General features: G+C 42.3%; 2 protein-coding genes across 2 annotated transcripts in view; one reads left to right on the top strand and one right to left on the bottom strand.

The window, feature by feature from the left end:
* Positions 1 to 20,059, bottom strand: part of map3k10 (mitogen-activated protein kinase kinase kinase 10) — a 29,488-nt gene extending 9,429 nt beyond the window's left edge. Inside the window, exons 1-3 of the mRNA XM_086080787.1 lie at positions 17,646 to 20,059; positions 432 to 612; positions 214 to 362 (exon numbers count right to left, since the gene is read on the bottom strand). Of these exons, the coding sequence (XP_085936913.1) occupies positions 214 to 362; positions 432 to 612; positions 17,646 to 18,528 (1,213 nt within the window). The 5' untranslated portion in view covers positions 18,529 to 20,059. The remainder of the gene's footprint in view (positions 1 to 213; positions 363 to 431; positions 613 to 17,645) is intronic.
* An 811-nt stretch (positions 20,060 to 20,870) lies between these two features.
* Positions 20,871 to 25,947, top strand: part of sipa1l3 (signal-induced proliferation-associated 1 like 3) — a 55,096-nt gene continuing 50,019 nt past the window's right edge. Inside the window, exon 1 of the mRNA XM_086081453.1 lies at positions 20,871 to 21,025. The gene's annotated coding sequence lies outside the window, so the exon portion shown is untranslated. The remainder of the gene's footprint in view (positions 21,026 to 25,947) is intronic.

Here is a 25,947-nt window from a genome sequence, read left to right as displayed (position 1 = left end):
TTATGCATCTATCTCTCTATCATCATCCATCTGTCATCTATATCTATTATCCATCCATATCTATTGTTCATCCATCCATCTATCTGTCATCCATCCATCCATCTATCCATCATCCATATCCATCATCCATGATGTATTGTACACGCATGGGCCATCCATCCGTCAAATCGTCTATATTGCCACCAATGTTAGCGGCGAGGAGGTCCAGCTTACCTGCTAGCAGCAGAGCAAAAGGTTCGGGGCACGTCGACGGGACGGGAAGCGTTAATTTGTTCACGGCCACGCCGTAAGCCACAGCCAGCGCGTCGATCTCTCTGTAGGGAACCTCGCCGGTGAGCAGCTCCCACAGCAGCACTCCAAAACTGCGGCAACAAACACGAACGTGAAGCTCAAATGTGACGCACAAAGAGAAAGAGGAGTGCAGCACCGACCTCCACACGTCACTGCTCTTGGAAAAGAGAGACAACTTGATGACCTCGGGCGCCATCCAGGCATACGTGCCCGCCGCGCTCATCTTAGTGGTCTGGTGCCACTCTCGCGCCAGGCCGAAGTCGGTGATCTTTAGGGTCTTCCCACTCAGGTCGTCACGCTCCACCGGCTCCAGGATGAGAACTGAAGGAGGAAGAATGCACAGGACACTTAATATGTGACACAAACCGCAAATAACTCAAATATGTGCACTAACAGTTTTTAAATTCTTATATGGTTAAGATTTTTTGCTGTAAGGCAAAACCTGTACAAAATAATAGGATCCAGTACAAGAGCTATTTTCCTGAATTCTGCTTTTGCAAAGATAATAATGCTCATTTTTGATTCACTGTGGATGAGTTATTACTTTGATTTTGAACATATATTCATCAAAGCTAAATAAATGCATAAACTTAATAAAAATAACTTGCATACAAAATAAATTTTTGCAGGTTGAACAGGTGTAGTAGAACTAGACTGCACCACATACTGAGCTGTTATCAAAATGCACATTGTGAAAGAAGTATTAATTCAAAATTTTTTAATAAAAATAATAAACTCATGAAAATATAAATACATGCATAAACAGTACACGTATAGTAATTTAGAACAGAAAAAAACATTAAAATAACAGTTTTAGAGATAAAATTCATTTTAAAAATAGATAAAACATTAGAAAAAATATACTTTTGTTTTCTTAATTAAAAAGAACAAAATAAACTTCCAAAAAAAAATTAAATTGTGAATTTATTTTTTATTTTTGAAATAAACAGGTCTACATATAAAAATTCTCAAATCAATCTCAAATTAGCTTACATCTTCCGTTTGGGGCGAATGGAAATGACATTTATCAATTCCAGCTCCCTCAAAAAAAACTTTTTTAATAGGCAAAATAATACTCTATAATATTGCACTTTGCAAAACTGCCGCGATTTGCTTTAATTCAACTGACATTATGCTGATATTTCTGGCGTGTGTGTGTGTGTGTGTGTGTGTGTGTGTGTGTGTGTGTGTGTGTGTGTGTGTGTGTGTGTGTGTGTGTGTGTGTGTGTGTGTGTGTGGTATAATACAGACATACAGATACACATTGAGAGACTCTTTAGGAACCACATAAATATTAGCTGTTCTTCACAGAGGATAAATAATAAATTCCTGTGAAAATGGTTATATTTTCTGTCATCGTGTGTTGCTCCTCCATCTCAAATATCCTTAGCTAAAGGCATATAATATTGTTACGCTGATTTTATTCATTAGCGTCCATGATGTTTTGCATTGTTTGTTAGCATGAGGCTAAATAGACTCCTGAGTTGTGAATACACAACATGTAATTCTGTTTGTTTTACGCTTAATTTGACAGTTAACAGCTGGGAGTGGGAAAAAAAAACCCAGCTTGATTTTGACTAAATGAAAAACATTTCAAGGCACCACTATATTTCTTTAAGAAATACAAAATATCCATCGTTTTTGTAGTTTCCAAAATATTGCTGACTCAGTAGATTGCACCGCACCAAACTACAACCGCAATAATAATAATAATGAGCCTCGCGTGTTTGCATGATGTACTACCATATCCCCCCCCCCCCCCCCCCCCCCACCATCTCGCATTGTACACCACGAGGACTTCCTCCTTCATTTCCGCGTGCGAGCCAGCTATGGAAATATTTGGAGTGTACACACTTGGCAAGTACTGGGAGGGCAGGTGGAGGCTGGCTTCTCGCTCTCACTCTTATCTGCAGGGCTTATGCAAAGGGTGGCGGAGCCCGTCACACACATGCACGCACAAATAGCAGCATCTTTGTTTACATACACGCGCTCTCCTCAACACACACAGCAAAGCCTTTACGTGATACAAGGTGTGCCTCTCTGTCCACAAGCTCTCGGAGAAACCTGTTCTCGTTCTTCACAGTCGATCTATTGCCAGACTGTGACTTATGAAAAGATATGCTGCGTTTACATCAACAAGTGTATTCCTATCTGTGTCAAAAAAGTGGCACTACATAAACCAGAGCTAAACAGATGATTACGTCCTCCGCGTCAGCATGTGCGAGCGTCTCGTTTATTAATACCAGCAAGTCCTCCAGCCGTCCTTTTCATTTCATGCCAGAGACAGCTGATCTCCTCCTCGGGGATCGACTTCTTCTCTCTGGACGCATGCGAGAGACGTGTTTGCATGTTGACAAGGTGGAGGGAAAAGCTGATGAAATCTAGTTCTACATTGTTGTAGTTTCACACGTGGAGCAAACATATTTAAGATGGCATTCACAAGCATCAGGTTTTAATTTTATTTTTAGTCCAGTAAAGATAAACAACACCTATGATAACGTGGGAAGCAACACAGCATATTTTGATAGAGATGGAAAATATTACGAGTACTGTAATATAAGACATTATGACCACTGGCACAATATGAAACTCAACATGAGACGTGAATCAAAAAGTAATAAATTGGTGTGTCAGGCGATTATTTTTTTTTATCGTAATTAATCACATGACTTTAATAGTTAACTCACGATCAATCGCACATTTTATATCTGCTCTAAATGTAAAATAAAATGTACAATAAAATATTTTTCCTAAGTTTTTATACTCTTAACATAAAAGTGGGAAAAATATTAAACTAATAAAAATATGGCTGCATCTTTTAGTCATTGATACAGTACTTTCATAATAATTCATAAAATTGAGTTAAAATTAAAAAGATGTACTGTACTATAAAAACGAGAGTGATATTGATTTGTGTTGGTCATTTTGCTGCCACTAGATGGCATAATTGCATTTGTAAGACTGTGACAGTTCAGTGCTTTTTTCTTTTCATATTAAGAGCTATCTAATCTTTAACATGAAGTAACTTGTGAAAACTTGACCCCAGTCTCCAACAAAAATATGCATTATTATTAAATTTATTACTGCTAAACTTTGACGTGAACGTGTTTGTTGCGTTGTGACTGGAATTCTCCCAGTACAGGTTTTCCAAGTAAGGGGCGATATTGATTTGTGTTGGTCATTGCAGGTTTAAAAAAAATGGTGGCGTTAAAGGAACTTTAAATCAGTAGGCAGGGTACACCCTCAACTGGTAGCCAGCCAATCGCAGGGCACACAACAACCATCCACTCTCACAATCACACCTATGGACAATTTGGAGTGTTCAATGAACCCGCCATGCATGTCTTTGGAATGTGGGAGAAAACCGGAGTACCCGGAGGAAACCCACGCTAGCACGGGGAGAACATGCAAACTCCACCCAGGAAGGTCGAAGCCCGGACTCGATCCGCCTCCCAGTGCAGCGGACGTGCCGCTCTTATTTATTTATTTCTGGCAAAATACCGCTATGTCTGTATTGTATTGTAGTGCCTCAATGTAAATGACTTAATGTTGACCGTAAACAAAAAAACAAAAACAAAACACAAACTGTTCGTCTGCTCAAACAAACTTCTGCTAAACCAAACTTGCTCTGCTCCAAGCCCCCCGACTCGGTCATCCAATCACAAATCCACTCAGTGAGAGTAGACAAATAAAATGACGGTTATCTCCATCTGCAGTTTTGGCTCACAATCTGACGATCTTTTTTGCCATACTAAACAACAGGGGATATGCAGTCCGGGTAAGCAAGGGAGGCACTGCCGCACTGCTGCCCCCTGGTGTTCTTTCATTCCCCCTGCATGTGAATACTACCTAAAAACAACTTATGATGACATTAAATCATGTTCCGTTTTAGTTCTAGTATGTCCGCTCCACTATCATAAACATGTTGTGACTTGACTATTCAGTCCCGTTTTGACATAACCATTAACTCGCTACTTTTACTTCCTTCATCCTTGGACGATGAACCCAAACTGATAGTTGAGAAATACACCTGAGTCACTGGTTAAACAACAGCAGTGGTGCTCACATGGTGAGTCAGTACATTAAACTCAGGTAACACATTAGCAAACCGCGTGAGCCCACCCCACAGAAAATAATGTACTTTACATTGCAGTGGAGGGGAACCTCTTTCCTGTCAGTGTGCTATTTCAGTGTGAATAAAGACATCAAAGGAGCAGGAAAAACATTCAATGAGTATATATTATGTGTGTATGGGGATTGAATGTTTTCATTTCCACTAAGGTTTTATTTAATTTCCACCTGAGAGTAGCCCAAGGGTGCTTTAGTTCCGGAGTCATGGGAAGCAAAAAAAGCACAATATAGTATGAAGATCTCTCTTAGGTGCTCCAGTTAATTAACTCATTTGCTCATAAAAAACGTATAAATATGTTCTATTGTACATGTTTTAAGTGTCCCAAAGACGTATTTATACGTTTTTTAATGCTAGAGCATACAGAAGGCTTTGATGCAGCCTCTTAACTGCAAAGAACGGTTGAAGAAATGGTAGTTATTACGCAAACGGCCAGAAGGTGGTAGCAGAGCAAAATATATCAACCAGGGCCATGTTGAAAAACAAACAAACAATTACTCACGATTCTAAATAGATTTGTGAATAATGATGAAACTTAGCTATATTCTAATTGCTGCAAAACAGAAACAGATAGAAATATACTTTTTTTCCTGATGAATGAAGAGACTTTAATCTTTCTTTTGGTAGGTTCCATGTTTTTATAGCAATAGAACACAATATTTGGTTGGCCTTGCAAAATCAGTCAAAATCTAGTAAAACAGCTGGGAGTGAAGGGGATTGCTTCTGTGAAATTGGCTGGGAGTGAATGAGTTAAGAGGCAAGCAGCAGCAGTTTTTTTTGTTATCCGAATGTCTGAATATTGGAATTCTTCTATCACCTAACGTTTGTAGTGTCATTTGCTGAACTAAGAGGATTCCGAGACTTTATGTAGTTTATGTGTGTGTGAGGGGAAGGACATGTCAAACAACTTTACGTGTTGTTTTGGCTAGAGTGCTGCGTCATCACTTTGTTGTTATGGTAACAAGGGCGGAGGTCACACTGGCTAAATGAGCGGGCGTGTCACCGATCAAAAACCTTCTCGTTATTATTTGCTCCTTTAATTTTATGTGATGGAAGTTCTGAAAAAAATGAAATAATGAAGCAGTTTGTGCAGCATGATATCATGCATTCATGTGCCGCTCCTTGTAGTGTGTTCACCTTGGCCACCAGGGGGCAGCAAAACACATGCATAGGTATATACATGAAGAAGACTGTCACAACTGCTCAGTAGGCCGCAGTAATATTCGTAATTTCCCAGATAAAGAATATATGTAGGTACTCTTTTAATGTCTGTTGGTGCATAAGACACTTCAAACTGGACATTAAAACATACACAAAAATAGAATGCCGAGATGCTGTCACCAAGCTTGTACCTAATATTATGGCACTAGTGTGTTACGCAATCCCACCACATGAACATTTTATAACCAGGAATTTACGCTAATGGTTAGATTGAGCAGCAAAAAAGGAGCTCGGGTTGCCATGGTGCCAAGCCAGCGACTCAACAAGTTCATGCACCACCTCCCACTGTCTTGCAACACTTTTTGCTCCACTTTATCACATCCCACTGATCACTTGACAATCGGCTCTTCTGACATGCTGACATGCGAACAGTGTTACAACTCAACTGGAAGCATCTAAAACATGCAAAGCACAGCCCAGAGCAGGGATGGAGAGCTTAAACGATGGGAGGGGCCCACAATTTTTCACCGGAGGGCCACATGCGTGCAAATCCTAACTACATGTATGGCAAAAATGGCATAAAAAAAAAAAAAAAGGACAAAACATGTGCATATGTCTGTTTTATGTATAATATAGTGAACATCCCATCACAGCAAACCAGGCTGCAGAAACTGAAGGACGGTCACGGGATGCAAAAAATATATATATATAAAAATAAAAAAGATGTGGTGGATTATATGTGTAAAAAGCAGGCGGTGATCAGGGCGGGGCAAGAAGACGAGAAGGCAAAAGTGTTGGCGGTTTGATGGCGACAATGATGAGGATGCGCGTGAAGGCTGGCGAAAACAAGGCCACGGGAGGAGGGCGAGATATCGCAGCTGGGAAACGGGGGTGAGGCAGAGGAGGAGGGTAAGAAAAGGACGTCTGGGCAGAGAAGGGACGTGCACGGGCTGAAAGGAGGATTATAATGAGGGGATGAAAAGATGCGGCCTTGCAGAGGTAAAGAGGAGAAATGACCGCAGGGAGAGCTATTGTCCTTCTGCTGGCAGCACGTCGCAACGTCGTGTCTCAATGACTCGCGCTACTTTTCTGCTACAGCCTTTCACAAACAAACCAAGCAAGAAATTTGCCCTTGAATCAGTGCTGAGACTAAATATTAACTCTCAAAGGTATAGTTTCACTCATTGCTAACTCATTTTTTATTAATTTTTTTTTATTTTATATTATATAAATACACTGTGTGTGTGTATATATATATATGTGTGTGTAAATTACGGCAAACATATCATATTAAATACAAGACATTTTGAGCCCTCTATTTCATGAGTAGAATATTTTTTTCCTCATTAAAACCCCGACGTATACAATTTGACACGTGCATTGCACGGATAATCCATTAGAGGGCAGTATTACCCAGCTGATGGCTTTCCCAGCGACCTTGCAAGATCACCCCAATTGAGAAAGGAGACACCTATATTTACTAATAGTAGGATTTTTGAAATACTAACATGTTTGATATGTCTGTTTATTATTATATTTTTGATAGTTATAAATATACAAACTTAACGCATTGTGACCGGATGTATCAAATATGACACAAATCAAAAGTTGTGGAAGTTGATTTTCAATTTTTTGGGGGTTTGTTTGTTCAAAAGGACCAATAAATACACCATTTACAAAGAATCTGAATTTTCTCTCATATATTTCATGGTTCAAGGCTATAATAAGGTTTTAAGAAACACACATATCGACACGTATCGCAACAGTCACACAATCGCTTCGTTGGTGATTGTAGGTGAAATGTTGCGATTCCCACCCCCACATTACATGTGCAACATTCATACTGTCATTACATCTTGTACTACTTCCAGATAAACCCATTACAGGCATCTTGTGGGTCTCGTCCCATGCACCGTGTGTCACTGATACGCCAGCTTGGCTCCACATGGACCAGCACCAGGCGCCGAGGCTCCGCTCCAGAGCGCTGTCGCTGGAGCACACTCTCGCCCTGCAGTCATTCACTTTTGTCTGCACACAAACGCAGCTGCCAAGTTCGCGCGACTAGACCGCCATTCTCTTTCTAAAGACGTGGAGCTTTTAAATGAGGAGGCCTCTTCTTGGCTCTTATAGTGATGGAGTGTGTGGTATGGGATGGGGGAAAGGACACCACTTTCAATTGAGTCCATTTATCTTAAACTCTCAACTCAGAAAAATGGAGATAGTCAACTATTTTAGTATGACAGATTGAGAACTCAAGTGGGACAATGACGTTTTGGTCATTTTTTTAAGTGAAGTGTATGAATGAATAGGAAAAAGACATATCATTCGTTTAAGCTGCAATTTTGACACGAGTTCAGCACTTTGTGGCAACATCCCAGAAAGTGAGATTCAGAGATCGGTCGATCCATTTCCTACAAACAATGTATCATTTTTTTATTGATCTATACCAATGACACATTGTGATAGGCAGAAGGATTAAATGTGCTAAAAATTACACAATTAACTGTAATAAAATTGTGACAAGTTCATTATTATTTCAGTATATATGCTTTTTGCGACATTTTGTTTTATGTTAGGCTGTGATATTTTCCTGATATAAAATAATTGCCTTGGCTCAACAAAGGTTTGAAAGATAAAATTTCAACCGACGAAACTGAAGATGAGAGTCAACTTTACGCAGGTCTGATCACCAGGGTAATTGGATCGGCAGATATTTGGCATTTTATGCAAGGGCGGCAATTGGTTGTAATGTTATAATTTGTCCATCAATCAATGATGTAATTGATCGGACCAGCAAAATAAGACATTACAGCAAACACAATTTCCTTCACTCTATGGTTCTGTGCTGCCATTGTTAATGATCCAAGGTTTCTCATCATTTACAGTCAGACCCCCCCCCCCCACTATTTAAATATATATATATATTTTTGGGGTCATGTTTTCCCCACATTTTCAACGTATGTCTGATTGCTTTTACCCCCCCCGCCCCCCCATGCCTTTCAACGGCTGTCAATTATATGCAAATGTTGGCCGTTTGTAGGCTGGGTCAGTCCCAACCCTAAACAAATAGCGTCAACTGTACAGCAAATAGTCAAGTTGTTTCAATCAAATTGATAGATTGGTCCATCTTCTGATTGGATTGCTTCTCAGTTTGTTTGTTTTTTACTTCACTGATCAATTATAACTCAAAGTCCTGATGTAAAGCTGGGATGAGAGTACCTGGATAAAAATGTCATTGTCGTCTAAATCACGGATAGATAAATCCACCAAAACTTTAAATCACTTTCCTGCAAAAAAAAAGAAGAAAAGAAGACAAAAACGGATTTAGCCCAGTCTAGTTCTCAGTAGCTCAATTGCTGTCCAAGTGCCCCCATGTGTGTGGCTAAAGGTGCAGTGGGCCAGCAGGACGCCCGGCACCCGCTCCGTTTGGCCCGAGTCGTCACTCGCTGTGCCAGGCTGCTGGCAAACAACAACAACAATGACTCTCTAATAACAACGGTAAACATACTAATAGGCCAGGAGCTGAAACAGGGAGTGAATAGGAGAGATGCTGTGCATACTTTTACCACGCTTGTACTTTTAAAGACGTATTTATTTAGAGATTGTTGACCTACTTCTGTATGTCTACCAGTGTTGAACACAATCAGATGCAAATGTGGGAAATGTAAGTTTTGTGTTGTCATTTGGGAAGCACATTACGCCACCGACATTTGCCGCGCACGTGTCATCAAGTTAAAGCCAACGATTCTCATCCATTGCATTATGTCAAAAATGGAGCATGAGAATGGAAGCAAATGTGTGTCACAATTCTTCCAGGTCCACAGAGAGTCTGGTCTGCACTGCAATGCAGTAAAGCAAGAGGGGGGGGGGGGATGTTCCAATCAAATGTTTATTGACTAGTGGAGAAAATAATCACGTGTGCGTGCGTGTATTGTGTTATACTCTTGCGGCCAATGCCTGGTGATGTCAGTGTCACGACAACACAAGAAATAACAAGTGCTGTGTGATTCAAACATCTGTTAAAAGCCTGCTTGTGTTCAACACAGCGACAAACATGAGGACAAAGTGCACCGACAACTTCAGCTTCTGAAATTCTGACGCTAGGCCAATATAGCCAACGACACTAATGCAATCACAATTTGGGCTGTGTTTTTATTTTATTATCAGAAGAAGCAAACTTTGCACACTCCACTGTTTTAGACTAATGTAGGCGTTTTAGCTGCTAAAGCGAAAATAAACAGCAAATGAAAGAGACGGACGGCCTTGAGGTGATAATTTGTGGAATGATTTTGGAAATGACCTGAAAAGATCTCAGTCACAAAATTGTTTAAAAGCAAAGTTTAAAAAAATTACTTACATCAGTCATGAGCTGTTAAAAATGTACCTATGCTGTAATTTCTTTGGATGTATCAGTATGAGTGTAATGAAAATTGTATATGTGATTACGAGGATGTGATTTATAGATGTATTGTGGTCTGTAGATTTCGTGTGCATATGTCACTGGCAAATGTGCGTATGTTAAAGTGCACTCGTATATATGATTAGGTTTATGCATTTACTTTTGTTGAAATAAACCTTATTATTGTATCAACATAAAACTAATAAGGGTTTAGGACTAGATACGTTTTTAACTTCCTCCTACCCCTTTTGAACATTTAAACTATTTTTTTCCCAATGATTTTCTTTTTTACTTCCATTTATATTTTAGACTTCTAATGTGTTTTCTTTGTGTTTGCATGTTCAATAAAGAACCAAATCAACAACAACAAAATATTGACCTCTTGTCTCGTTGTATTTGTATTTGAATATTCTCACTCTGCAGCAAAAATTACAGGAATTGGCCTCCCTTTTTGAATACTTATGGAGGCAATGTAGGTACGGTATGCCTTTTAAAGAGTTTGCCTTGGATGCCATCTCTTATTTTGATGAATTGCTCAATCAAGTAGTACATGCCTTTAATTTATATTGTCCCTCTTAGATCCATTAAAATTATCAATTTATACACCTCGCATGCATCATGTTTTTTTTTCTTCTTTCATTTTTACAGTTCTTTACCACACTGTGTCCCTCGTTGTGGCCTGTGGCATGTTTCACAATGTTACCCTACACACAAAAGTCAAAACTGGTGTTATACATGTCCCCATTGCTGCATTCATCCATCCCTCCCCCCATCCATCCATCTCTCCATTCCCATTCGAGCCTCCAGGGGTTTTCTACATTCCTGCTTTGCTCCCTGCTTGCTTGCATCCATGCCTCCACTCTCTCATTCCCTGCCTGGAGTCGCCCATGGCTGCTTTTTCCTCCTCCTCCTCCTCCTCCTCCTCCTCCCCTGCAGTGACTCCTCTGCCACTGTGAGCCATGCTCTCTTTCTGTCTTGGGCTGCGGTGTGAGAATGGGGTCATTGTTGCTCTGTGGCGATGTGTACATGTGTTTGTGCTGTGTCTGTGTGGTATGGAGAGTGTGGGCTCCTTCTCTAGCGCCTAACGTGTCCTGTTGTCCAACCTCCATGCGCACACAAGGACACATACTCGATGCACTGTGCTGGACAAGCGCACAGACACGCCTGAATATGGACGGTCGTGAATACAGAGCCTGTCTTGTAATTGTTCTGTAATCCACAAGGGCAGTGATACTAAATATCAATACCACGCTGGGTAAAATGAAGCAACATTTATTTGAATGCATAAATAAAATAAATGTAGGCTAATTTTTTTTTTTTTACAGTTAGCAGGAGAGAATATACAGGGAGGTTGTATATAGAGACTGCATATGTCCACTCTCCGTATAAAGAAGAAAAGGTATGAAACTAAAATGGACAAACTTTTATGCTCAAGGTCCACATTTGATTAAAGTGGAAGTCAACCTTAAACATTTCTTGACAATAATATGTTATATGTGACCTCACTAGTATAAACATGATATTCTGATTAATATTACAGTAGTGGAACATGAGGTATGTGGCAAAATCCAGCCATTTTTAATCCATTTCAGGGGGCGGACATTTTGACACTTGCTGTCGAATGAAGATGACATCACAGTTTCTCAGGCAACGACCAATCACAGCTCACCTGTTTTCTGAAGCTGAGCTGTGATTGGTTGTTACCTGAGACTTGAGCAACATTGATGTCATCCTCAGTCGACAGCAACTGTCAAAATGGCCACCCCCTAAGATGGGTAAAAACGGCTGTTTTTTGCTGCATAACTGATATTCCACTAACGCAATATCACCCAAGATACCGTATTCAGACTAGTGGGGCTGCATAGAACATATTATCGCCAGGATTATATATATTTTTAGGTTGACTTCTTTAAAGATTTTTATTCTTGACAAATAATATGTTCTTTGCAGCCCCACTAGTTTACTTATGGTATTCTGGTAACAACCAATCACAGCTCAGCTTCAGCAAACAGGTGAGGTGTGATTGGTCGTTGCTTAGCCCTGAGCAACTGTGATGTTATTTTAAATCAACAGCAAGTGTCAAAATGGCTGCCCCCTGACATGGCTAAAAACGGCTAGTTTTTGCTGCATAACTCATATTCCACCAATGTAATATTAATCACAATACCATGTTTAGACTAGTGAGGTCACATATAACATATCGTTGTCAAGAAATGTTTAAGGTTGACTTCCCCTTTAAAGTCGTGTCATTCTGTAGTGTAACTTGTAACTAACGGTTGAGTGTAAAAGCAGTCCAGTCGCAGTCCCATCATTTCTAACTTGCACTCGTCTAAGTTAGCCACCATGTCGCCCTCGACCACTCTCCAAGGGATTAGCTACCGGGACCAGCCACCTCTCTAATCCTTTTACTCAACAGCCCCACTCTTCTTTATTCTCACAGCCACAGCCAGACGCAGCCACGCTGTATTATATAGGCCTCTATACTCCATATCATGCCTCACTAATCTGTTTAGTAGCTAATAAAGCACTGAGTTTGCATTGTTGCTTCCGATGTTAAGTATTAACCAAATAGGGGGGGAGAACAGAAGACGGCGATTACATTTCATTTGTGTTTTGTTTCAATGAAATGACACTTTATTAAAAACACACACTCGACAAGCCTGCCTGGAGACATGAGGGCTCCCTCTATTCAGATGATTGTTGACTATGTAAACACAGCTCCCATTTGAAGCGGTAAAAACAGCATGCAATGTCAGCCTCGCTCGCAATTCTAGCCTCACGCATGCATACACGCATCTTGTTGTACACGATGGTGGATGTTAGGGCAAAGTGTTTGCCCACCGTGGCCGATAACAGGAAACTGTGGCCATCATAAAAGCTTTATTAATTGTAAAGGGAAATAGTAGGTAACATTTTAGGTAATGTAAAATTTAAAAAAAGCAATAGAGGAGAAAAGGTCAACAAAAATAGGGACTTCAATTTCAAATTTTTAGGACTATTTGAAATCCATTCACTCATCCATTTTTTGGAGTACTGGCTAACTTTGGGCATTGGGCGGTGTACACCCTGGATCAGACAGTCAAGCTAGTCATAGCTACGCTTGACGGTAACATGCTGCCAACATGGTGAGAAGGTCAACTTCAAAATAAAATCTTCTCATATATAGAAATACAAGGACACTTATTTTAAAGTTGTTCGTGGCTAACTTGACTCATCTCCTTGACGACCGAAAAACTTGCCATGGACCCAAAAAAACCCCTGCAATTTCATCAACATGTTAACTAGTAAATAGAGTGCTCTCTAACATCAAATGAGTATACTGTACTGTCAAGATGGCCTCTTTATGCAATCTAGTGAGACCGGAGCCCTACACTGTGAGAAACTCGAGGCTGATGCGGGATCAGGGTGACAGGTAAAGCATGACCACGAGGCCAATGACTGACCTGTTCACAAACATGATGTGGCATCACTCTAAAGGAGGTCATGGTAATGAGATTATCCCCCGGCCACAGCCTCACCAGGTTAAAACGGCAGACTATAGAAACGTACACTGGCATGACTTATGAACTTCAAGAGGATAATTGCGGAAGAAAGCTTACTAGGGAGCCAAAATGAAAGCTCAGGAAAAAATAAAACCACAGGCATTCACTCAATGAGGTGTGTCATAATTGGCCTTGATGAGTTCTTTAAAGCGGTGTGGAAAAAAGGACACATCATTGTTTACTGAGCTCCAAGCCCAAGAAAGGTATGAGGAGAGGCTCTGGGGCTACTCTGCAAGCGCACCTGTGCCAAGTGGTCGGTGGTTTGAAGAGGACACCTGAGAGCGGTACACCCGTACAATGAGCTGAGATGTAAACGGAGATGAACCACTGTTTACCCCCTGTACTCTCCTTCTCTTGTTCTTTCCCATCAGTTGCCTCACTCGCAGTTCATGCGTCTTTGCGCTCCATGTAAGATTTTTATAATTATTTTTTTACATCTTTTTGAACAAGCAATAATTATTGAGGTTTGAGCGATTATTCACCACAACCACACTAAACTTGTTTGGAACCGAAGTCGAACCTGAAGCGGCTAATTTGGTTCACATTTTTTCCCACCAGGCGAAAACATCACTTGTGACTCATATTTAACCGTCCTGTTATGTTGTGGGTCAAATTGACCCGTTCGGAAAATCTTTGGGGGGAAAAACTAACTTAGGTTCAATGTTCTCTGATGGCCTTAATTTTTAAATTTTCGTTTTTTAAATATTAACATTGTATTGTGTTTGTGATATTTTCTATTATTATTAAACAATAGAACGGGTCACAATGACCCATGAACATTGTTAAAAAACAAAACCATCAAGAGGGCTACTGTTCACGTGCTTAACTCATTCGCTGCCATTGACGGCTATAGACGTCAAAAATTCATTTGAACTATTTCTATTAGTTAAATTTTTTTTACAAGAGTATGAAAACCTAGACTTTTTTTTAATTGTAAATTTAGAACAGATATAAAATTTGTGATTAATCGTTAGTTAACTAGTGAAGTCATGTGATTAGTTACAATTAAAAAATGTAATCGCTTGACGCCCCTAATTTAAAATAAAGGGGCGTCAGATGATTGAAAATTGTAATCGTAATTAATCGCATAACTTCTATAGTTAATCACACATTTTAAATCTGTTATAAATTAACAATAATTTTTTTCTAGGTTTTCATAAAAAATTTAATGAAATGGAAAAAAATGTTAAACTAATAGAAATAGATCACATGAATTTTTGACGTCTATAGTCGTCAATGGCAGTGAATGAGTTAATAATTACAACCCATGCACATTTTAAGCAAGATCCAAGGGGGTATCTAGAGGGGGCCCAGACCCTTGACTAAAACATAGCATTTCTTTGATGCTGTTATTTACAAGTAGACAATAGTCTAAATTAGGGCATTGACATTTAACGCTGCGGCCGATAGAAGCTTGAAGCTGCATGACTCAGTGGCACAGAAGCAATGCCATGTAACGGTTTCCGATTGTGTCACATTTGATGCCCACCCCTCAACCGTTAATAGAGCCGCATATGGGAAAGAAATTGACAATCAAAGATGCAAATGATGCAAAGAGGACGGAGGCGTTTTCTGCAGATCAGCAATAAAAGTGTGTTTATGCTATTATCAACCGTCTCGCCCTTTTAAAAAGAGCCTTTGGTCAGCATCCTGCGCGCTCCACCCACACTCGCCAAACCTCTCCATCCCCCCCATCAAGCACGTCAGAGGAGATCAACGCACGTCGTCTGAGACGCATAATATCTCCCATGCGCTTACATGCGTCCACGCTTTTGTGCCATTTGTGTGATGCACTAACAACTGTAACTGTGTCTTTAAAACAGCAAGTAGCACAAAGGACCAAAAATAGCACAGCGAGTTGCAGAGCAGAACTGCTTTCCTTGAGTAAGAGGAGGAGGAGGAGGAGGAGAAGGAGCAAGAGGAGGAGCAGATGGATGATGGAGAAAATATGGCCAAAGAGGACCAATTTTACAGAATGCAGACCCCTGATGGGACAAGCTGAAAGTTGCAACAACAATTTGAAATGGTGTTGAACTGTGCTGAATCACACTGTTCCTATTATTCTGCACGTCTCATGCAGCGAAATTAGGTCACCGAAACACCACCATAATAATCATTTATGATAAACACCTTAAGTGCAGTACAAACGTAATCATTTTGATGACAAACAGAGCATCGTGAGTATCCCCCAAAGAAGATGTCTAGCGTTATACCAAGATGGAAAACACACAGAAGAACGAGTACTAGTGGTTAAAGACGAACTAGAGGCAAGGCTACCACTTAGCTTATCTAATAACTAACTGCATTGCGGTTACAAATTCTTGTTCTTGTCATTTTTATTTTGCTGAACGACTTAGGAAACGCATAATGCAAACACTCAAAATCAGTTTCACCTCTATTTGAGTCCGGCGGCAGCGTGAACTTCCGATCACTTCGTAATCGGCTATTGACCATTTCGAACAGCCGGGAATTTGATATTTCTGCAATACAACACTTGGTTTCCACGGTATATTGTATTGCTTTTGTTTGTGACTAGCATACAAACCAGGCATATTGTTATAGTAGTCAAACAATATTTGATCACATTTTCAAATCAAAATAATCCTCACAAATCAAATTACAACAATCCAAAGTCCAATGCTTTTCAATGAGCGGAGAGCGTCCTTTCACAGAGAAAAAAATGCTGCATTCGAGGAAAGTAGCAAATCGGACTCATCCCACTTGGATTGTGTCAGTTCTGACCTCAAAGCGTTTGAGGCAAATGTAAATACAAGAGATGTGTTCACGTGACACAAAAGTGATTTACAATAACTGCGTTAACCAGAACAACAAACAATTTATTGGAATCAGCCATCTTTGTTGTTTACATTTGCCTCATACGCTTTGAGGGCGTTACTAGGACACTCCGAGTGGGATAAATCTGACTTCAAACCTTCCTCAAACGCAGCATAAAACCGCCATTTTGACTTGTGAGGTAAATTCAGAATTATCAATAGTTCCATTTCATGTCACAATGACGGAGACGCTGACTGAGCCAGACTCGGTGTTAACCACATGCTTTACATAAATACTTACATCAAAATTATTGAGCAGGAAAAAAATTTGCAGTTGTTGGCCTCGACAGTTTTCTGAACAGATTGCGGAGGGAAAATCTTCGAAAACAGGATAATCTTTTAGAGAAAATCAACTATCAGGCCTTACCTCAAACTTGGCCGGATTATCGGGATGCATGTATCCCACTTTAACTAAAACAAAAATATTAATATCTTTGTATCTCAATAATTGTGTCCTAATGTTGAGGCCGAATGAGTGCATGATGGTAAGGAGAAGGGAGTGTGCATTACTGCAGTGTAGTTGACGGGGCTCAATTTGTATCTGTGCATTTGTAACCACAGACTGAGCATCGAGACCACAAACATGTCATGAGGACAAATCAATACAGCTATATTGGTTGCATTGTAGAATACTTCCATCATGTAGCATACTAGACAGCATGTGGAAATACAAACGTATGCTTTGATCGCTTAACATTGGTAACAATCATTACCACAGTTGGGTAAAAATCAGTGTGTCTGATGATGGATTGCGTTTTTCCTCCATTTTCTGTTGCTTTAGAGGGGAAGTCAACCCCCCCCCCCCCCCCCACACACACACACACACATTTTTTTTTTTTGATAATATCAATGTTCTATGCAGCCTCACTGGTCTAAATATGGTATTTTGGTTAATATTGCGTTAGTGGAATATGAGTTAAGCAGCAAAATCCAGCAACTTTTATCAATCTCAGGGGGCGGCCATTTTGCCACTTGCTGTTGACTGAAGATGACATCACAGTTGCTCGGGTCTCAGGTAACAACCAATCACAGCGTAGCTTCATAAAACAGGTGAGCTGTAATTGGTCATTGCCTGAGCCCGAGAGCAACTGTGCTGTCATCTTCAGCCGACAGCAAGTGGCAAAATGGCCGCCCCCTGAGATGGATAAAAACGGCTAGATTTTGCTTCATAACTCATATCTCACATCAGAATGTCACATTATATTTTTGTCAAGAAAAGTTGAAGGTTGATTTCCACTTTAAACCTTGTACTTATTACATTAAAAAGACACAAACAGATTTGTACTCACTATTGCTGGACTTGAGGTCTCTGTGGATGATGGGCACAAACGCCTGGTTGTGCAGGTAGTCCATCCCCATCGCAATCTGCACAGCCCAGTTGACCAGCACCCTCGGGGGCACATTCTTCCCAGCCAAGGCTCGGTTAAGGGCCCCACCTCTAGCGTACTCCATGACCAAGCACAGGTTGGGCTCCCGCAAGCAGACCCCTCGCAGCGCAATGATGTTGGGGTGCCGGAGCATCCAGAAGAGTCTGGCCTCTTGACGCACGCTCTCCGCCGTCACGCTGATGTCTTCGTCAGGGTCTTGCCTTGCAGCCTTGACTGCAACCTCCTCCACCTGCCAGGTCCCTTTGTACACCTTCCCAAATCCACCTGCTCCGATAACCTCCTCCAGGAGCAGTTCGGAGAAGTCGATCTCCAAAGGGCACTCACCCACGTCTACAGTGAGCTGTTGGTAGTTGGGAGCGTCCCCCTTTGTCACATAGTTGCTAGGAAAGATACCCACCTTGTCCTGGATCTTGCCTGTCCACCAACCCTCATCCCCGGAAACTTTGGAGTCTTTGGAGAGAACTTCCAGGAGGTCCCCCCGCCTCAGGGTTAACTCCTCGTCTGCTGTAGCTTCATAATCAAACACCGCCGTCCAGTAGGGGTTGGGCGCCGTGCAGTTGTGACCAGGATGAGAGTCCGGAGAGCCAAAGGATGAGTTCCAGCTACTGCCGTTCTCCACTTGCATGATCGGGGCAGGGCATATGAGGGGCGGCGGGGTCATATTTGGCGACATGGAGGATGCCGTGGAAGGGATGAGGCACGGGGGAGGTGGGGAGCAGCACCCCCCACAGCTGGTGCAGGACAGGGGGGCTGCTGTGCTGCTCACTCTGCCGTACGGGTTCATGGAGGCCTCTGTCAACTCAGGCACAATAAACACTGAAGGCCCATCAACCAATGCGAGGTGTCCTTGACCACCAGTAGCGGGTTAAGGGGGGTCAGCGGATCAAAGAACTGGGAGTGCCGCGTCCCCATCCCTGCATCTTGTTGTTGAAACAGCGCCAAATACGGTTAACGTTTGGGTCTGCGCAGTGTGCCGGGATAGCATGTATTCCCAAAAAAGGGTCAGGTCTTTTCAGGGACAATGCACATTAGGTCAAGCTCCAAATCCATGAGAGTATCTCCAAAAACCTGATGGGCTATGCATGTGTGTTAACTTCCTAAGGCATAACTTATATCCGTTGTCCCTCATTACAATACTGGCTTCCTAACTTCCTACATTACCATTAATAGGCTACGTGTTCATGTAGGTCGAAACTAGAAGACAATTAGGGCTCATGATGTTGCCTGGATGATTTTTCCAAGAATTGTGAGAATCCAAAAGGGGCTGTCATTAGATTAGGTTTGCAGAGGACTCACTGTGGTTAGACTACCGGTAAAAATGACAGACCCTGACAGAGCCTACTGAAATCCTCTGAGCGGGGGTCCTCATTATCCAGTGTAGACGCTCCTCCCCCATCAGCCATCTCCATGAATATGGGCTGCTTTCTCTCTATATATACACAGTGCAGCGAGGATGGCTGAATAGATGGAACACTTCTCTCTGCCCTACATCTCGAAAATCCGGTCCAGTTGAAATCCTGCATACATGGCCACTGTGCTCAAACGACCCCCGGACAGCTTATATCAAAAGGGGGTCCGCTCATATTATTTCATTCAATCCACAGCTGGAAAGCAGGTCATTATGGACATAACAAACCCAATGATGATGGCGAATAGACGTGGATGGGAGGCGTTCTCATTTTAGTGTTAGCTTGTCCATTAGTGGAAGAGGATGAGGGAGTCTTTAAATGCCTAGGCGCTTCTTTAAGACAGGCAGACAGTATCACAGAATCAAAAAATAACAACAGCTGCGCCATAAAATAAGGCCACGTTCCATAATGTAATATTTCAGTAATAATAGTGATTTAGGCCACATCCGAAGGGCTGCACTATGATGAAAGCAAGTATTTACTGTAACCCAACCTGCACCGTGGGCATAGCAACATCCATCGACTTGTTATGGGCGTGTAGCTGCATCTCAGTGATCCACATCACGCGCACGTCAAGCCTCCGTGGTGTCCCTCGTCTTGCCAGTCTTCCATATGTCCAAAAAAGCTCCATCGGTATTTAGGCACATCGAGCTGTCAAATGCACCGGGCGAATCACTCGGCGTCTGAACAAATCCACCCCGGTTGACGTTTACTCGGCTCAGGGAACATGTGTCCGGCTTGTCGCTGACCCACGGAGAAGAAAGCTGTCGCCGGGCCCAGTTTGTGTGCATATATCCCATGAAGAGTGTGCAATTATCCAGCCACACACACCGCGGTGGAGGACGCCTTTAGTCTGCTGTACCGGAGAGACACACTGAGCCGCCGTCGCTGGTGGTGGTGGTGTCCCGTTGCACTCTGGGTAATGTAGTTCTCAAACCTCTGTCGCTGACCTACATCAATGTGGCAGCTCATGAATCATTAACGTGGCACAATAATAACGGATTACAGACAATTAGCTCGCCAGCTCTGTTTCATTGACACGTTGTAAGAATAGACTCGATATTGGAATTACAATAGCACACCGCACAAATTAAAGCCCGGTCGTTTATTTTTTATGATGCATAAATGCCAAACATTCTAAGATACATGACCTCCATGTTTTACTCCTGTAAATATAAATGAAAAATATTTTTTTAATAAATTATAATAAAACCTACATTTACTCACAAACTGTTAATTATTCTAAGCGCCACTTTATTATAACATAGAAAGCTAGTTATTTGTATACAGTATAAGTATGAGTTAAAATTCTATTAACAGGGTAACTTAAACTGCAAAATATGTTTGCGCGACACTGACCTCTGGTGTCAACTGAGTGTATTACAGTCACACTAATGTGTACAGTCGCCTTGGCTCGGCAATGCGCCTTGCAACCACAGGGTGCCGCCGTTGACCCATATGTTATATGTAGGCGACGAGCAATAAGCGATCAATTAGTATGATCAGTTCATTGAGCGCTTCTTTCATACCAATCGTGCATGTTCAAATTTAAAACATACCGATATTTCTACACAAAAAATGCTGATGTTGCCTAGAAAATGTGTCATTTCCACTCCGTACAGACGGCTATTTACTGTCCATTTCACGTCCCAACCCATTAGTGCTGCCCTCTGGCCATGGGCTGAGTCTGCGCATGCGCAATGACGTCGAGCACAGCTCCGCTCCGCCGTGGTTTCGGTTGAGCATTCTTGGCAACGTCTCGCTCAGGGAACAGCAACTGGAGGCTGCTTATTTTTTTATTCTTACCATGTCTGGAGACTAATTTTACTGCTGCTCGATCCAGAGGAGGACCCTCGTCGCAATTTTATGAAGGTACAACCTCTTTTTGTTGCTCTTTATAACAGTTTTAAGTGGTCCGGTTGGGTTATTTTTAATCGGTGAAAAAAGTGGCGTGCGGTATTAGCGAGCTAGGCAAACATTGAACTCGGGGAAGCTACCCGAAGCGGCCAACTTTAAGTCAAATGCTACTCGTTGCGTCTTGACCACGACTCTCTCTCTTCCCTTGGATAAACGCTTCACATCACTTGCTCATCCCACAGCCGTTTACACATGATAATAGCCTATCGCTTACGCCGGGTACTTTTATTAACTGCTCTAATAGAGCCTGCCTGGTCCCCGTCCTGCGCATGCTCACTGCGCTATGCTGATTTCACGTTTGTAGTTTTCCCCACCTGAGTTCGTCACAATCGCCGGTTCCGAGCATGTACGGCAAAACTACAGCATCTAGACAATGGCAGCTTTGTTTGTGGGGGGTAGCCGGCTTGATAGACCCCCCCCCCCCACCCCCGGCTTCCTCAAACACGGACGAGCTCTGCATGTAGAGTAGTAGCAATCGGAAGTTGCCTGTGGCAGGCAGCGTGGGAAATATGGCTCTTCTCTACGTGCCCGCACGAGTGTTTACTGTTTATGTGGTCGACTCGAACGCAACCCGGTTTACCTGGATGGCTTGGTGTACAACATGTTTAAATTGGGAGGATTGCTCTATGATGTGGCGTGTGCGGACGTGCAAGGATACTGTGCTGTTGCCTAAAGACGTGTGTGCTACTGTGCTTATGTATACAGTATGCTGAATACAAACATGACTGGCAAGTTATTGTACTTTGATCATTACGTTGCTGGCTGCTGCTGGGGTTATAAACACAATGTGGTGTGTGTAGGTATAATAGTAGTTTCATTGAAGGGGTATTCATTATACTTACTGTCTACCGTGTCAGAAAAGTTCCAGAACTAGTGTACCATAAGTCACCGACTATATGCGTCAATTTTTTAAAGTTTTGTTTCAAATGTCATTTTTTTCTGTGCCTGACAATAGTTCGATCCAGTGCAAGTCTTTATTCTTTCGTTGGCTTTGCACAAACTGTTAAGTTAAATGACATATACATTTTATGTATGTATACAGATTTTCTTTTCGTAACAAGAAGTAAAATCCATTTTCACAGCAAAAACACGGCATTTAAGAGATTCTTCCTGCACTAGCGTATCATTATCACCATCATCATCTGATGTTCCGACCACAAAGTCGTTGCTGCACTCCCTCGTGCAACTGCACGTGTGTTGAGAGTTTCTGTCAGCCCAGGTCCGTGGGTACTCCAGGTTCGTCCAAAAACATGTACCAATATGCTTGATAAAAATTGCATTTCATTGTAGATTCTCAGTTTCAGTTTATTTTATTTTTAACTACTAGTAGCCTTGTTTCGTGGAGGTGACCCAGTTGTCGCAGTTACCGCGTGGACGGTAACAGGACTCGAAGCAGCACAACAGAATTCATTCATATTTAATCCAGAAAAGTCAGTCACACCTGCGCGTTTCCTTGCTCAGACATGTCCAAGTCCCATTGAAAAAGTCTCGAGGAAGCTCTGGTTAAAATGCAACCAGAGGGGAACGGTTATCTATTCTGTAAAATCTCAAACTGGTAAAATAGCAAAAAAATATCAAATCAAACTATAACCGCAATGTTCACAAGCGCATATCTCCCTTGAAACAAAGCTTCATGTCAAGAAGAAAATGGAATCTGGGCCACCCAAGTTTCATGATGTGAATCACTGGCACGTATGGCTGGCTCGAGGTGACGCATCCGCTTTTGACTTTGTTCTGTTCTTTACACTAGCAGCTCCATCGTTATCATCCGGTGAGCGAGCAATCACATCTCCCCATAAGGGCACCTTGTGGGATTTTTGAGGCACGAGAGATACCATTTTGGCCACCAGGGCCACTTTTAAGGCCCCCTTCCTGACTGCGACTTTTTGACAGACCTCGTGGTATTTGTTAAAATTAGACCGTTTCGTCCTAATTGTTCGTTAAATAACGCATCTTAGTTAAATGAAGGCTAATGGAAATGGATGATTGTGAGAGAGGACACACAGACACACACACTCACATTAGTTAGCATCCATTACAATTATTCCAGAATCTTCCTCACACACAGCGAGGAAGACACTTAAGGCCTCGGATGCCATCTGGACTGTGTCATTGTAAACTGACAGCTGCATTTTCATGTGCGGTGTATTGTGTATGTGTGACCAAGTGTGAGTTTCCTTTCTCCTGTAAACATTACTTTAAGACTTTTTTTTTTATAAACTGTAGTTTTAACTATTTTATAGATGCAGGCTATAGCTGACGTCATATAATTCTTTAGACACCAACTAGTTGTGATGGACAACTTGGTTAAGGCCTACATCAATCCGACGTCGGCCAAATGTGACCCACGCCTACCCCGGGGCACGTCGCTTAAAAAATTGACGTAAATACACACCCACACCGCACCGACCCCGACTAATATGTACCTTCAGCGCATGCGCGAGAAGTAATTCCCCTCCATACAATTGGCGGCAGTAGCCATTATTCCTAAAGGCAACTGGAAACATTTTTACGGGGGCGGGATATAAAAAAAGAGACAAAGTCATCTTCACGATCTTCTGTCCAGACAGACATTGTACGTTCAAATGCGGAGTGTACAGTAGGGTGACGATGCACCAAATGAGGGGGGGGGGGGGCAGGCTTTCAATCAGTACTGTTTCTCCGTGTTCGTCACTTCCTCTTCTTGCCCTGTGCGCTGATTCGCTAGCTAACACCCAATCACAGTGATGAAATCGCCCGACGCCAATTCAACATGTCGAGTTTGAGGGAACCCCCCCCCCCCCCGACATATTCCAACTCGATCCGACTTAACGACAGTAATTTATACACCGATCAGACGGCGCATGCCGTTGGCCCAACGCTGTCCAACTCCCGACGTCGGATTGGTGTATCTAGGCCAGGGATGACAAACTGCAGTCCTCGAGGGCCGGAGTCCTGCAGGTTTTAGAGGTTTCCCTGCTCTAACTGCAGCCGATTCCAATTAACAGGATCGTTATCAGGCTTATGCAGAGCTTGCTGATGAGCTGATCATGAATCAGCTGTGTTGAAGAAGGGAAATATCCAAGACCCGCAGGACTCCGGCCCTCGAGGACCTTTACAGTTTTGTCTCAACTGCTTCAATAGTATTTTGAAGATGACTTAACTGACTAATCCACACAGTTTGCCTGTTGAAAATCCGAATTGTTTGTCCTTGTCAGGAGTAGACTATGATATACGTAATATGATGTATTATCATAACATACACATTTATTGTTCATCAATGAATGATAAACTACACTACCACAATCTAGGGGTTAAATGACTAAAATACTTTTATATCAAAAGATTTATAGAGAACGTGATGTGATTGACAGCAATTTTGGGATAATTACCACACTGTTGTGATTTGTGAGCCGAGTTTACATGCATAATGAGGCCCTCGTTGATTTGAAATGTAACTTGAAGCGATAAAATTTGCTGCAGTACCATCAGTCTAATGCAAACAGGTTGTGCCATTAGACCCGAGTGCGCTTGTACAGTTGAAGGTGAAATAGCCGTGGTCCATTAACAGTATTGCTGCAGCCTGTCCCCACTTTCTGTGATGTATTTGTCCCCCGTGAGGGTCCTATCCATAAGTCAGCGTGCCCGGCTGTGTCAACAGGTACGTGATTTACACAAAGACACGTCCCTCCGCTTTACGGCCGCCTTGGCAGCTATAAAGCATTGGCCTAGCAAACAATTCATCAGTCAAGCTTTTTCAGATAGGATAGGATAGGGTTGACAATTTCCTCAAGGTGTTGTTCGCTAATGTATGTGGAAGAGGATTGAGAACATCACGCTTCTTGGATGTAAATGACCTCAACAGGCCCTTTCTACATTAGTCCTAATGTAAAGGCCAGGGTCTGCGCGCTCACTGTGGATGTGAAAGTGAATGGCTCTACCAGACGTGGCAAAAATCCCAGATTGCATCCTCCTTCCTTCGACTTCCCCGTGCCGGTTGTGTTCGACTGGGGGTAAATATAGCCTGTTGCTTCTCGCTGGAGGATAAACACAGATGTCGAGGCGGCGTTTCTTGCCACAGGTCGGCCCCGCGTCCTCCCACTGGTCAGCTGCGGCCACGGAAGGAGAGCCATCCGTCCGTCCACAAGACACTTCAAACGCAAAGCCAGGACTTCTGACTGAAGTATGGTGCAAATGTGCAGTCGAAGGGAACGTATACACCGCCAGACAAAGGGTCATTTATTTACACAGGGCTTCCATTTAAAAATTGCTACAAGAAGGTTGCCGAAGGAACATTTCCACAGGCAGGGTCACGTAAACGCTTCATATCTGCATGTCTTTATAACGCTTGCCTCTGTCATGTGGGGGTAGTGACGTCAAAGGCTCCCGAGATCCTACATGATAAATACACCAATTGTTCATTCATTCTGCAGGGAAGAAGCCTTGTTGTAGAAACTTCCAAAGCGGTCATACATCCGTTGATAGGAATCGTCACGATTTAGAAGGGCGTATGTCTCTTCACTGTATGATGTCTTTCTAATTGGCTTTTTTTTCCAAGCGTGTAAGTGTTCCACCGGCTTCAGGGCTGACCTGAGGCTTTACCAAAGACGCAAAGGCGTAACAGGTGGCCTATTTTTATTTTGTATGCGTGTGAGAGAGTGCCTTGTCATGTCACAGTCTCGACGGTTTGCCAGAAAAGTCCGGGAAAGAGGAAATCCTGGATGACAGTTTATTCGGCCTCCATCTGTTTTTATGAAGAGAACAGGAGTGAATTAACCCAGAGTCTCCCACTCCCAACGCTCACATTCACACATACACACGCCGCACGCACACACACACCTTGATTATTTAACCCATATTGCGTCCAAAGATCACTTGCAGTTTATTTTAGTTTGACT

The sequence above is a fragment of the Leptonotus elevatus genome, chromosome 7, assembly GCF_054856555.1.
Source record: "Leptonotus elevatus isolate MCC_2025b chromosome 7, RoL_Lele_1.0, whole genome shotgun sequence".
Classification (NCBI taxonomy): domain Eukaryota; kingdom Metazoa; phylum Chordata; class Actinopteri; order Syngnathiformes; family Syngnathidae; genus Leptonotus; species Leptonotus elevatus.
The sequence above is the reverse complement of the archived record's forward strand: the minus strand, read 5'-3'. Positions and strand labels throughout refer to the sequence as shown.